This window comes from Nerophis lumbriciformis, linkage group LG06 (assembly GCF_033978685.3).
Source record: "Nerophis lumbriciformis linkage group LG06, RoL_Nlum_v2.1, whole genome shotgun sequence".
Lineage (NCBI taxonomy): Eukaryota > Metazoa > Chordata > Actinopteri > Syngnathiformes > Syngnathidae > Nerophis > Nerophis lumbriciformis.
The window spans coordinates 58,535,469-58,550,684 of record NC_084553.2 but is presented as its reverse complement, the minus strand read 5'-3'; the positions used below and the strand labels follow the sequence as shown (position 1 = coordinate 58,550,684).

The 15,216-nt window shown below is 39.5% G+C and overlaps 1 protein-coding gene across 1 annotated transcript in view; it reads right to left on the bottom strand.

Annotated features, from left to right (window-relative positions):
* Positions 1 to 15,216, bottom strand: part of ulk3 (unc-51 like kinase 3) — a 37,823-nt gene that overhangs the window by 18,650 nt on the left and 3,957 nt on the right. Inside the window, exons 2-8 of the mRNA XM_061964586.1 lie at positions 14,679 to 14,853; positions 14,057 to 14,188; positions 7,375 to 7,515; positions 7,171 to 7,291; positions 6,332 to 6,427; positions 3,409 to 3,552; positions 2,118 to 2,200 (exon numbers count right to left, since the gene is read on the bottom strand). Coding sequence (XP_061820570.1) covers positions 2,118 to 2,200; positions 3,409 to 3,552; positions 6,332 to 6,427; positions 7,171 to 7,291; positions 7,375 to 7,515; positions 14,057 to 14,161 — 690 coding nt within the window. The 5' untranslated portion in view covers positions 14,162 to 14,188; positions 14,679 to 14,853. The remainder of the gene's footprint in view (positions 1 to 2,117; positions 2,201 to 3,408; positions 3,553 to 6,331; positions 6,428 to 7,170; positions 7,292 to 7,374; positions 7,516 to 14,056; positions 14,189 to 14,678; positions 14,854 to 15,216) is intronic.

The following is a 15,216-nucleotide window of genomic DNA, read 5'->3' as shown; positions in this document are numbered from 1 at the left end:
TGCTACGTTTGTGGTGCAAAACAAAATTATTTTGTCTAACTAATAAAGTTTATATGTTGTTAACAGTGACGTGCGGTCACTAGAGGCAGGTGAGGCAGGGCCTCACCTGCCATCATGGAAAGAAAAAAAATGTAAAAAGAAAACAAATTAATTAAATTGTTATATGTATTCAGTGATTATACTATAAAGTTATTTTCCATTTAACTTCACCAGTTTTAGATTATTTTTTATTCAAAATCGCTGAATTTTCACATTTGCCGTTCAAATACTGAGAAGAGACGGTGCGATGATTAGCAGAAAGTTGAGGCACGTCACTCAATTGTGCCTCACCATGGATTGCGGACTCGGCTAACTGCTGGCCTGCTGTGCAGTGAGACTGTATTGCTATATGAATTATATTATACATTTCCATAGTTTAGTTAGCTGAGGTATATAATGTACAGTGTATTTTGTCAACAACTGTATGTGTGTAACGTATTTCTTGTGCTGAGCGATCATAAAACTGCTGCGAAGACGCACTGTGTGAGGCTCGCGTAACCCCGCCTCCTGGTGCCGGTTATTGCACCTCCGCCGCAGACTGCACCCCCCGACGGGAGCGCCACACCAACCAAAGCCCACACCCAAACCCTCCACGTGCAAGACCAAATCCACCCAAAAAAAGTCACTTAACAAGAAGCCAAAAAGTGCAAAAACAACATTGCTCGCGCCGGAGGAGCCGTGAACGACTGCAGGGACACAACATTAGGTACACCTGCAGACTGCAGCACGGATTTCATATTTCATTCATTCACAACTCCTCCAACACGAACACCACTGTTCCCGCACTTATAAGTAAAGGTAAGACCATAATAACGTTTTTTTTATTAAATGTGCTTTTTTGTGTGCTACAGTTTGTATGTGTAAAGTTAAAGTTAAGTTAAAGCACCAATGATTGTCACACACACACTAGGTGTGGTGAAATTTGTCCTCTGCATTTGACCCATCCTCTTGTTCACCCCCTGGGAAGTGAGGGGAGCAGTGGGCAGCAGCAGTGACTTCCAACCCTTGATGCTGAGTGCCAAGCAGGGAAGAATGCTGGTATGAGTTTTTAAACATAACCCGTTAACTGCTGCCAATTAAAATGGTGAATAAGATACTCTTTAGGGTTCATATGTTTGTAAATCTGACTGTGATGAAGTCAGTGCCTCACCAGTCATGAACCTCACCGCACGTCACTGGTTGTTAACTATTATAGTTTTTAAGTTATTAACGTTTCATTATTCATAACAGCTCCCCCACCCACTCTTGTAAAAAGAATCTCCCCAAACTTGTCCCAAACGTTTGTACTACAAAACATTTTTGGCTAACTATTGTAGTTTTTATTTTGTTAACTAGTGTAGTTTTTATGTTATTAACATGTTATTATTCATAACCAGCCACCCACACAACCTTGTCAAAATCTCCCTAAAACATGTTTCAAACGTTTATGCTGCAAAATATTTTGGTGTATTAAAGTTTTATGTTATTAAAGTGTTATTATTCATTACTAACCCCACACACCTGGAAAAAAAAATTATCTTTAAACTTGTCCCAAAAGTTTGTGCTGCAAAAATGTTTGTCTAACTATTCTAGTTTTTAACTTATCTACTAGTGTAGTTGTTGTGTTATTATTTATAACCAGTCCCATAAAATGAATAACATAACATGTTAATAAACATATAAACTATAATACCTAGACAAGAAATGTGCAGCACAATTGTATCACAAACAAATGGGACAGGTTTGGGGAGATTTTGACAAGGTGAGGGAGTTGTGGTGAGAGTGGCGGGTCTTGCTATGAATAATAACATTTTAACAAGGTTGGGGGGCTGGTTATGAATGATAACATGTTAATATCATAAAACTACAACAGTTAAGACAAAAAAATGTGCAGCACAAAAGAAAGGGACATGTTTGGAGAGATTTCGACAAAGTGGGGGTGTTCGATAACGTCACCAGTCAGGAAATGCATTTTAGAATAACTTAAAAAACGTAACAGCATAAACAATTGAAAGTTTTAATTGAATATTTGCAATGATAAGCACGAAGGGCCAGCTTCACACAGTTCTATTTAGATGGGAAACTTTAGTATTGCTTACCTCAATGGGTTGGTTGCTCCGAATCTTCTCCTCCAATTCAGAGTACGACTTTGAAGCAAAGGGAGCGCGCCCAAATAGTGCCTCTGTACGCACAAACAAAAATCATATGGGACTGTAGAAAGAGTAATCATTCAGAAATCATATTTTAAAATACAAAACCCAAAACCACTGAAGTTGGCACGTTGTGTAAGCGGCAAGCCCGGGATTTTCGATCCCTCAGGCGGTACTGCATCAAAAAGCGACACCAGTGTGTAAAGGATATCGCCACATGGGCTCAGGAACACTTCAGAAAACCACTGTCAGTAACTACAGTTCGTCGCTACATCTGTAGGTGTAAGTTAAAACTCTACTATGCAAAGCCAAAGCCATTTATCAACAACACCCAGAAACGCCGCCGGCTTTGCTGGACCCGAGCTTATCTAAGATGGATTGATGCAAAGTGGAAAAGTGTTCTGTGGTCTGACGAGTCCACATTTCCAATTGTTTTTGGAAACTGTGGACGTCGTGTACTCCGGACCAAAGAGGAAAAGAACCATCCAGACTGTTATAGGTGCAAAGTTCAAAAGCTAGCATCTGTAATGGTATGGGGGTGTATTAGTGCTCAAACACTAACTTACACATATGTGAAGGAACCATTAATGCTGAAAGGTACATACAGGTTTTGGAGCAACATATGTTGCCATCCAAGCAATGTATTTTTCATGGACGCCCCTGCTTATTTCAGCAAGACAATGCCAAGCCACATTCTGCACGTGTTACAACAGCGTAGCTTTGTAGTAAAATAGTGTGGGTACTAGACTGGCCTGCCTGTAGTCCAGACCTGTCTCCCATTGAAAATGTGTGGCGCATTATGATGTATATTATGTTGAACAACTTAAGCTGTACATCAAGCAAGAATGGGAAAGAATTCCACCTGAAAAGCTTAAAAATTCAGTCTCCTCAGTTCCCAAACGTTTACTGAGTGTTGTTAAAAGGAAAAGCCATGTAACACAGTGGTAAAAATGCCCGTGTCAACTTTTTTGCAATGTGTTGCTGCCATTAAATTCTAAGTTAATGATTATTTGCAACAAAAAAAACAAGTTTCTCAGTTCAAATATTAAATATCTTGTCTATTCAACTGAATATCAGTTGAAAAGGATTTGCAAATCATTGTATTCTGTTTTTATTTATGATTTATACAACGAGCCAACTTCACTGGTTTTGGGTTTTGTATGTTACTTCCTTCAATTCCATATTGCTCTTTATGCGCCAGACACAGTTCCACAAGTCCAAAGCAAAAGAAAGTACCCACCATAAAGAATGACCCCCACCGACCAGAGATCCACTCTGGAGTCGTACTGTCGCCGACACACCATCTCAGGAGCCATGTAGAGAGGAGAGCCCCTCAGCACGCTCTTCTCGTCCCACGGTGACATATACTGGGCGAAGCCAAAGTCTGACAGGGCAATCGTCAGAAGAATTACAGTTTAGGTTGAGATGGTCATTATGTGCTGTTAGCAGGTAAAAACAATGTGTGACGGGGGAAAAGGTACAGCAGGAAATGTATATTGTGTGGCCTTAGTCTTGCCAGTTATTGAGTCAAGACGTTGGAATTGTGTAGAAAACATTTGCGTATAAAAAGAAAAGGAATAAACAATACACATATTTAACCCAAAGAGGTTCATCAGGTCTTCAAACATTTATGTAATTGTGTTATTCTTATAGCCAGACCTGTCTGTTTATTTCCGTACCTGACGGTTTCCGCTACAACTGTTGCCTTCCTCAGAGGTTGTCAAATGATGTTACAGGCAGGAAGACAGAGCTAAAAACAGGTTTAAATCAGCTGACCAGACACGTCACAGCAACATCACATGACAACCTCTGAGGAAGGCAACAGTTGTAGCCGAAACCGTCAGGTACGGAAATAAACACACAGGCCTGGTTACAAGAATAACAAAATTGTAATACAGTACATATTTTTTTACATCTTTAGATGACAAGCATTTAATCGTTTTAATTTAAGAAACAAAATTGTAGGGCTAAATCCATCAAATCAAAACAAAATTTAAAAAAAAGAAGTACATTTTAACAAATTAATTACATTTTAATTTTTTAAATAAATAAATAAAAAATACTTGAATTAAAATAATTTCCATCCATCCATCCATTTTCTACCGCTTATTCCCCTTTGGGGTCGCGGGGGGCGCTGGAGCCTATCTCAGCTACGATGAGGTGGCGACTTGTCCAGGGTGTACCCCGCCTTTCGCCCGATTGTAAAATAATTTAATTACATTTAATTTCAACTGTCAATATTTGCATAGTGTTGTCTACTTGGGGAATTTTTGCTGAACATTTGGTGCAAATAGCACGCGAAAAGTCTTCCTCTAAAACAGTGAAGAAGTCCACGCCATCGACGCCATGTTTGTTTACAATGAGCTCAGGGGAAGTAAAATAAAACATAAACAAATATAAATTGTGTAAAATTATAAAATGTATAAATGATCAAATGTATACATGACATTATTATACCGTACTTAACACTACAACTCCCAAAGGGTAGCCAAATAGCACAATTTGGTATGGTGTCTCCACATAAGAAGAACCTTTAAAAAAAACAAAAAAACGTTGCAATATTGTGAGAAAAAGTTTTAAAATGTTTAGGAATATTCTGAGATTTTTATTTTATAAGACAAAATGTTGTAGTTTTACAAGAATAAAGTCCAATATATTATGAAAAAAAGTCTCTCTTTTTTTTCTTTTTTTTTTTTTAGAAAAAAGTGAGTAATTTTGTGAGAAAAATGTTTTCATTGTACAAGAATTATGTCAAAATATCTTGAGAAAAAAAGTTTAAACTTTACAAGAATAAATTATGCCATTTTACAGGATTAAAGTCAAATGTATTGTGAAAGTCTTAAAAAAACACACATTAATGTGAGGAAAAAAAGTTACTTTATAAGAATTGTGTATAAATATCTTAAGATATTTTTTTCAGAAAAGGGTATGCCTTTTTACATGATTCAAGTCAAATATAACGGTATACGGTTGGTAGAGCGGCTGTGCTAGCAACTTGAGGGTTGCAGGTTCGATCCCCGCTTCCGCCATCCTAGTCACTGCCGTTGTGTCCTTGGGCAAGACACTTTACCCACCTGCTCCCAGTGCCACCCACACTGCTTTAAATGTAACTTAGATATTGGGTTTCACAATGTAAAGCGCTTTGAGTCACTCGAGAAAAAGTGCTATATAAATATAATTCACTTCACTTCACTTCATATATTGTGAGAGAAGTCACAATTTTTTGGGGGGGGAACAGTTTTAATACTTTCATACAATAATTTTTAGGAATATTCTGAGAAAAAAATATTTTACACGACGAAAGTACGTAATTTTACAAGATTAAAGTAAAATATATTACTTTTTTTTAAAGTTCGTAATAGGGTAGGGAAAAAATGCCATTGTACAATAATTATGCACTGTAGGAACATTTTGAGACAAAAGTTTAAATTTTACACAAAAATGTATGACATTTTACATGGTTAAAGTATTGTGGAAAACTATTGCTAAAAAAAGAAAGTTATGTTTTTTTTACAAAAAAGTTTGTAATGTTGTTATTGTTCCACAATTATCTACTGTAGGAATATTTTGAGAATTTGTTTTTACATTTTACAAGAAAATTGGACAGAAACAAAAACACTATCAACTGCCATTGAGTTGAATATGGAATACACAAGAAACAGTATTTCTAATCAGATTAGAGCTGTGTACAGCTAATATAACCTACAGTCCTACAGCAACACAATAACTCTCAGTAAGATATGTGAAGCTTCCCTCAATTCAAGCACACATTTCTCCCTAATCTGAGCATTCGAGTGGTCCACTACATTCCGATGTAATGGCTGCATTTATAAAAGATGGCTAATTGTCATTTTAAATGAATAGCCTTTTGGCTGCCTTTTGGGAATTGCAGTGGGAGTAACAAAACCCGGGAGTTCTAGTGTTAAACTGTGTGATGCATGAAAAAGTAAAGTATTACTATTGATTTATATAAGGCTATTTTCAATGGCAATTTAAAACAACAGGTCTGGAAGTTGTTTTATTAGTTATTAGCCATCAAGGTGTAAATAGTCAACAAATATAAACATTTCAAAACATTTTAACATTCCATTGACATGATCTCGATAAAGCACACAATGACCGTGGTCCAGTTGTAACGGTAGGCTGAGTGTGTGTGTGATTACCTGCTAGTTTGAGAACCGATCCACTGAGCAAGATGTTCTGTGGTTTCAAGTCCAAGTGGGAGATGTTTCGCTTGTGTAGAAACTGGAGAGCACAGGCTGTTGGTGCAGATTACAGTTGGGTGCCATGATTGGGTATAAATGCAGCTTCCATGAAACGCTCAGTCATTCACAAACAAGGATGGGGCGAGGGTCACCACTTTGTGAACAAATGCGTGAGCAAATTGTCCAACAGTTTAAGAACAACATTTTTCAACGAGCTATTGCAAGGAATTTAGGGATTTCACCATCTATGGTCCGTAATATCATCAAAAGTTTCAGAGAATCTGGAGAAATCACTGCACATAAGCGATGATATTACGGACCTTCGATCCCTCAGGCGGTACTGCATCAAAAAGCGACATCAGTGTGTAAAGGATATCACCACATGGGCTCAGGAACACTTCAGAAAACCACTGTTGATTAACCTCTGTCGGTAACTACAGTGTTTACTGTAATACTGCTTTTATTTACGAATTACACAACATGCCAACTTCACTGGGCTTTGTAGAATTTAGTTTACATTGAGTGTTTTCCATGCTTGTGTTGACATTTCCTTTTCTTTCTGCCTGATAGCTGAGGGGATTATAATCAGAGGAAGGTTACATTTGAAATAAAAATGTTCTATATTTTTTTCCTGGTCCTTATTTTTGATAGCTCATAAACAATATGAATAATTATCGATATTGATTGATACAAAACACTTACATCATGATACAGTTTTCAGTCCTACATGACGTGCTACACTTCAAGCAAGATTCAAAACAAAACAGCACTCTGGCACAACAAAAGCATTGACTTACCCATCTGCTGCAGGAAACGCCTGGCGACTCTTTCCGGTAAGATCCGACGACTGCGAATGAAACGGGACAGGTCTCCACCAGAACACCATTCCAGGATCAAATAAATGTTATCGGAATCCCACTAAATGGCACCAAAATTATTATCTCAATTGGGGTTCATTATATTGTTTGTCAATCAACGCAAACACTTGTGAAACTGCTCACCACAAAGTCTTTCAGCTGCACAATGTGCGGGTGACGCACAGTCTTGAGAATCTCAATTTCAGTCAGCAGGTTCTCCGTGGACGCCTTGTTGAGCGTTTTCTTTGCAACCACCTTTACAGCCACCGCCTCTCGACTGTCCCCCTGCAGAGTCGTGGTCATATATAGGAAGATAATATCAATCAATCAATCAATCAATGTTTATTTATATAGCCCTAAATCACAAGTGTCTCAAAGGGCTGCACAAGCCACAACGACATCCTCGGTACAAAGCCCACATAAGGGCAAGGAAAAACTCACCCCAGTGGGACGTCGAATAGGGAGTAATGTGTTATTCATGCCTTCGTTACGTCTCGTCTCGATTACTGTAACGCAGTGGTTCTTAACCTGGGTTCGATCGAACCCTAGGGGTTCGGTGAGTCGGGCTCAGGGGTTCGGCGCAGGTCAAAACACACCCGACTTATCGTGTAAATAAAAACTTCTCCGTATCGGCGCATTACAGATACGGCAACAGCAGAAGTCACACTGATTTGCATTTGTTGTGAGTTTATGCACTGTGTTGGTTTTGTTCTTTGAACAAGGTGATGTTCATGCACGGTTCATTTTGTGCACCAGTAAAAAAACATAGTAACACTTTAGTATGGGGAACATATTCACCATTAATTAGTTGCTTTTTAACATGCAAATTAGTAACATATTGTCTCTTAACTAGTCATTATTAAGTACTTATTAATGCCTTATTCGGCATGGCCTTATCATAACCATAACCCTCTAACCCTGGCCCTAACCCTAACCAAATAACTCTAAATGAAGTCTTTGTTACTTAGAATATGTTCCACATACTAAAGTGTTACCAAAAACATATAACTTTGTCTTGAATTTGAAAAAAAAAATATATATATATATTTTTCAGCTCCATCCTATCTTGCTGAATGTATTGTACCATATGTCCCGGCAAGAAATCTGCGTTCAAAGAACTCTGGCTTATTAGTGATTCCCAGAGCCCCAAAAAAGTCTGCGGGCTATAGAGCGTTTTCTATTGGGGCTCCAGTACTCTGGAATGCCCTCCCGGTAACAGTTAGATATGCTACATCAGTAGAAGCATTTAAGTCCAATCTTAAAACTAATTTGTATACTCTAGCCTTTAAATAGACCCCCTTTTTAGACCAGGTGATCTGCCGTTTCTTTTCTTTTCTCCTCTGCCCCCCTTTCTCTTGTGTAGGGGGGGGACACAGGTCCGGTGGCCATGGATGAAGTGCTGGCTGTCCAGAGTCGGGACCCGGGGTGGACCGCTCGCCTGTGCATCGGTTGGGGACATCTCTGCGCTGCTGACCCGTCTCCGCTCAAGATGGTCTCCTGCTGGCCCCACTATGGACTGGACTCTCACTATTATGTTAGATCCACTATGGACTGGACTTTCACAATATTATGTCAGACCCACTCGACGTCCATTGCATCCGGTCTCCCCTAGAGGGTCACCCACATATGCGGTCCTCTCCAAGGTTTCTCATAGTCATTCACATCGACGTCCCATTGGGGTTGTGAGTATTTCCTTGCCCTTATGCGGGCTCTGTACCGCGGATGTCGTTGTGGCTTGTGCAGCCCTTTGAGACGCTTGTGATTTAGGGCTATATAAATAAACATTGATTGACTGATTGACTGAAGAAGGGTTCGGTGAATGCGCATATGAAACTGGTGGGGTTCGGTACCTCCATCAAGGTTAAGAACCACCGCTTTAACGTATTATTTTCGGGCCTCCCTATGTCAAGCATTAAAAACATGGTAACACTTTAGTATGGGGAACACATATTCACCATTAATTAGTTGCTTATTAACATGCAAATTAGTAACATATTGGCTCTTAATTAGTCATTATTAAGTACTTATTAATGCCTTATTCTACATGGCCTTATTATACAACCAGTAAGTCATTAACTAAGAGTCTTCCCTAAATAACCTCAGAATTATTGCTTATTAGTAACCCTAACCCTAACCCTAACCCTTATATGTTCCCCTAGTGTCCAAATAACTCTAAATTAAGTCTTTATTACTTTAATAAGCAACTAATTAATAGTGAATATGTTCCCCATACTAAAGTGTTACCAAAGATTACAGTTGGAACCAAATGCGGCTGCTAGGCTTTTGACAAGAACAAGAAAGTTTGATCATATTACGCCTATACTGGCTCACCTGCACTGGCTTCCTGCGCGACTTTAAGGTTTTACTACTCACGTATAAAATACTAAACGGTCTAGCTCCATCCTATCTTGCTGACTGTATTGTACCATATGTCCAGGCAATAAATCTGCGTTCAAAGACCTCCGGCTTATTAGTGATTCCCAAAGCCCCAAAAAAGTCTGTGGGCTATAGAGCGTTTTCTATTGGGGCTCCAGTATTCTGGAATGCCCTCCAGTTAGAGATGCTACCTCAGTAGAAGCATTTAAGTCCCATCTTAAAACTCATTTGTATACACTAGCCTTAAAATAGACCCCCCTTTTAGACCAGTCTCTTTACTGCTCTTCCCCCCTCTCCTGTGTGGAGAGGTTATTATGTGACCACAGATGACGCGCCAGCTGTGCAAAGTCGGGACCTGGGGTGGACCACTCATCTGTGCATCAGTTGACGTCTCTGCGCTGCTGACTTGTCTCCACTCAAGATGATTCCCTGCTGGCCCCACTATGGACTGGACTCTCACACTATTAACTAGATCCACTCGACGTCCATTGCACCGATCGCCCAGGGGTTTGATTCCCCCACATCTGCGGTCCCCTCCAAGGTTTCTCATTGTATCCCATTGGGTTGAGTTTTTTCTTGCCCTGATGTGGGATCTGAGCCGAGGATGTCGTTGTGGCTTGTGCAGCCCTTTGAGACACTCGTGGTTTAGGGATATAGAAATAAACTTTGATTGATTGGTTGATTGAAGTGAAAGTAGGGCTGGGCGATATGGCCTTTTTTTAATATCTCCATATTTTTAGGCCATGTCACGATACACAATATATATGTCAATATTTTGCCTTAGCCTTGAATGAACACTTGATGCATATAATCACAGCAGTATGATGATTCTATGTGTCTACATTAAAACATTCTTGTTCATACTGCATTAATATATGCTCATTTTAAACTTTCATGCAGAGAGGGAAATCACAACTAAGTCAATTGACCAAAACTGTATTTATCAAACAGTTATTAAGCAGTGGCACAAACATTCATGTCATTTCAAAACAGAAAGTGCAAGATTGTCAGAGACATTTTAAAACAAGCTATGAGTGCACTTTTGTGCATGTCACTAAGATGATTTATCAAAACAACACTAAATTAAAGTGCACTTTTTGTACAGAACGCCACTACAATAGTTTAAAACTAATAAAGTGCACTTTTGTGCATGATGTCACACAAGATGTTTCAATAACTGTCAAATAAAAATGAGCTGCATAATAGGAAATCAAATAGTGTATGTCCTTCGCTATGTGGTAGGTTACTGCGGACGTTATCTCCTTCTGTTGTTGACTATTTTTTTCATACGGTGTTGATGTGGAAATGGTTGTCTCGGCATTTTGTTGGTGTGGCACCAAACGGAGATGTTGACATGCGGAGTTTCAAGCACTCTTCATTCTCTAGCGGGTGACTTTTCTAGGGCTGCAGCTAACGATTATTTTTCTATCGATTAATCTATAGATTATTTTTTTCGATTAATCGGTTAATCTATAGATTATTTTTTTCGATTAATCTATAGATTATTTTTCCTTTTACCGATTATTTTTTTTATTTAAAATGAAGAGGAAAAAATAAATGTAGGCCAGTTTTTTCAAAAGGCATGGCTTTTATTTACAAAAAAAAAAGTATGGCCACTCAGTCAACATTGACAACAACATGACAAAATATTCTTTAACAATGTAAACATTTAAAACTTTTAACATTTAACAAAATTAAAAGTAGCTTATTTGCTTTTTAATGTGCAAATATAAAAGTAAACATCCAGTGCCAATCTTAATATTCTGGAATAGTATAAGCATTTAAAAAGTAAAAGTATTGCTTATTTTGCTTTAAAATGTGCAAAAATAAAGATAAACATCCAATACAAAAAAGTGCAAAACGGAAATATTCTGTAACAGTGTAAACATTTCAACAAAAGTAAAAGTATTGCTTATTTGCTAAAATGTGCAAAAATAAAGCTAAACATCCAATACAAAAAAAGTGTACAGTGTAAACATTTCAACAAAAGTAAAAGTATTGCTTATTTTGCTTAATAACACAACAATGATAGTATGATTAAAGTGAAAGTTAATTGTTGGTTTGTACATAGTATATGTAACTGTTAATGTTGTAAAAGGTATTTGCACAACTAATTAACGTTAGCGTTTGTGACACGTCTTGTGCCGTGGGGTTCTTTCAGGACCGACAGACTGAACGCCAGACGGCTTTGCCAGGTTTACAATCTTTTAATTTTACACAAAGTCTTTTCTCTTCCAACTCTTTTCTCTTTCTTTCCTCGCTTTTCAGCTCCTCTTCCTCGCTCGCTCGTCGTCCCCTGTCTCTTGCGGCGTCGCTCCCGGCGCGCCCCGCCTCGCCGCTCGCTCGCCGCCGCCGCCTCTCCACAGCGTTAAAGAGGAGCGCGTCTTTGTAAACACTGAACAGGCACGCCAAACGCGCCTCTCAGAGCAAACGGTGCTTTAGTTTATGAATTTACAACGCAGATACAAATGACACATTCATGTTTTTGTGTAATAATGACAACGTATACGCACGCGGACGATTGACTTGTTGATAGTGATGGCAAGAACGCTGTCGGGTGTTTTCTTTTCAAATGTTCGTTCATAGCCGTGTGCTGCTATGATAGGCCATTTCCGCTCGACACAGTGTGCATACAACAACATTATTAGGCCGTTTATTGAAATACTCCGACACTTTTGACGACTCTTGGCGTGCTTTTTTCACCTCGCTCGCATCGTCTGCTTTGCGCTCCGCCATGACAGTAGTGTGACGTAAATATGCGACGCGCCGACGCACAAAAACGGCGTCGACATATTTACGTAACCGATGACGTCGACTTCGTCGACGCGTCGTTTCAGCCTTAGACTTTTCAAATGATGCTACATATTAGCAGTAATGCTACTTTTTGTAGCAACGCTTTTGCCCCACGCTTGACAAATTACGGTTGTCTGTTCGACATATTCTCGCTTGAAGCCAAACCACCGCCAGACGATGGACCACCTGCTGTTTTTCTTGGGAATTAATTCTTCCTTCATTTGTTACCAGATTTGCACCTTCTTTCTCTCGTATTACCACTCGCACCACAGCTAACGTTACCCATGCCGCTACCTCTCTGCTCCGCGAGGGCGTATATGTATGTGACGTATGAAAGAAGGGGCGCTTGTTTTACGTCTCTGTGAGAAGGAGAGACAAGAAAGAGTGAGAAACGCCTGTAGTGTAATGCCCGCAGCTAAAAGCAACTGCGTGAGAACGTATACCGTATTTTCCGCACTATAAGGCGTACCTAAAAACCTCCAATTCTGTCAAAAGCTGACAGTGCGCCTTATTATCCGGTGCGCCTTATATATGGACCAATATTGAGCCACAACAAACCTAAACTTCATTTTCATAAAGTTTAGATCTCGCAACTACGGTAAGCAGCCGCCAACTTCTTTTTCCCCCGTAGAAGAAGTTCCTGCTTACCGTAGAAGAAGCAGCCGCCCCCGTAGAAGAAGAAGAAGCGCGCGGTGCATGCTGGGATATATGACTGCGCGAGGCGTGCCGTTTTGATTTCCATTTGTTTGTTTATGTAAAGACCCCAAAATGGCTCCTATTAAGAGACACGCTTACGACGCAGAGTTTAAACTTAAGACGATCAGTCACGCAGTAGAACACGGGAATAGAGCAGCAGCGACACTGACTCCATTAATGACGACTTCGACGAGACGGAGCCGGGCATGTTGGATGCCGTATCCGCCCAACTGTTTAATTCGGACACTGAAGAAGAAGAATTCGAGGGATTCTTGGATGAGGAATAACTTCATAAAGTGAGCTTTACATGTTTATTTTGTGTGTTGTGTTGTGTGACATTAACGTTTGAGCAACGTTGAGTTATTGATATATTGTTATTGCTCTGCACTATTTCGAGTGTTACTATATTGTGATTGCACTAACGTTTGATTTACCGTAACAGTATCACTGTTTTTTACGTGTTTATTGAATCAGGGAAAAGTTCCCCTCCACTATGTGATATGAATGTTGCACTACATGTTATACCTTGCTGTTGTTAAAAGATAAACAAAACACCACGTCACTGACTTTACCTCGGGGAAAATAATAAAATAGCTGTTTATTCATTTTGGGAGTGAACAGAGTTGTCAGAACGCTGGTTTGTAATCTATTAATAAAGTTTGACTGACCTATCTGACTGTTTTGTTGACATTCCCTTTAGCGCAGCTCCATCTAATGGATGCATAGGTGCGCCTTATAATCCGGTGCGCCTTATATATGAACAACGTTTTGAAATATGCCATTCATTGAAGGTGCGCCTTATAACCCGGTGCGCCTTATAGTGCGGAAAATACGATACTCGAATATCACGATATAGTTATTTTCTATATCGCACAGACACAAACCCGCGATATATCGAGTATCTCGATATATCGCCCAGCCCTAAGTGAAAGTAAGAAGGAGCCGTTAAGTCGAATCTCACCTTTCTGAAGGCCTTGTAGACGGTGGCATAGGTGCCACTGCCGAGCCGCTCCGTCAGGATGAAATCATCCAGTTTCGGAGGGGCGAAGCTGGAGGACGAGGCCATGCCCACCGACTTTCCAGGAGGTCTTGGCTGCAATGACACATGCAAATTAGTACAGTATTAGCAAACAGTCTGTCATTCTCACGTTTTCTTTTTTTCCTAAACTGTACTATAGCTTCTATCTTTCATTTCCACGAGTCCCCAAGTACATTATTGTATTATTGTAACAATGACTGAAGCAGTCATGAAGGCATAACCATAATAAAAAAGGAAGGAAGCTGGGCGTGTACTTTGAACTGGTTAAAGAGCAATACTGCATTGATTTGTCTAAACAAGACTAGCTAGATGAGGAATTAAACACTTGGAAGTGTATTCACACTAAATAGCAAAGAGTTAATAGCACATAATAATCACAAGTACTTGCTGGCTAATAGTATTTTGAAGTTATGGCTAGCTAGAAAGCTATGTTGGTACACCATAACAACATGTAACTCGTTGTGACACTTTGTCAAAATAAGCTGTTCACTAGCCGTAGGACTAAACTGTGTCTTCTATACCGATTAGGGTAGGTTTTACGTACCTTTACATCTGAAAATCCATGATATATGCAGGGAAAAAGTGAGTGTTTACATCGCTGTCAGTCGGCATACACGCCTGGCGGTGCCGCGGTCACGTGACTTGATACCCCATCAAAATGGTGACACCGCCACCCAGCGTTTGTACTGCGGTACTGCATTATACACCTGTCCTATGTACTGTAAATAAAAATGGAATAATAATAATTATTATTATAATAATGAATGTTAATATGTTGTATTAATATACATAAAACGTTTTTTAAAGGGAATAGGTGTTAGGGTTAGGGTTAGAGCTGCTACTGTGACTGTTGCCTTCTCCTCCTTTGAAAGCACAGTTTTGCAGCTATCTGGACCTACTCCCACAATCATTGCTGCTATCTACCGACCACCAAAATACAACAAAGATTTTATTAGTGACTTTTCTGCTTTTATTGCTCATCTCTCTTCACTTTCCCCTAATATTGTACTGCTGGGGGATTTTAATTTTCACATGGACAGCACCAACAATAAAAACCACCCTGTCTTCAAAGCTTTGGTCTG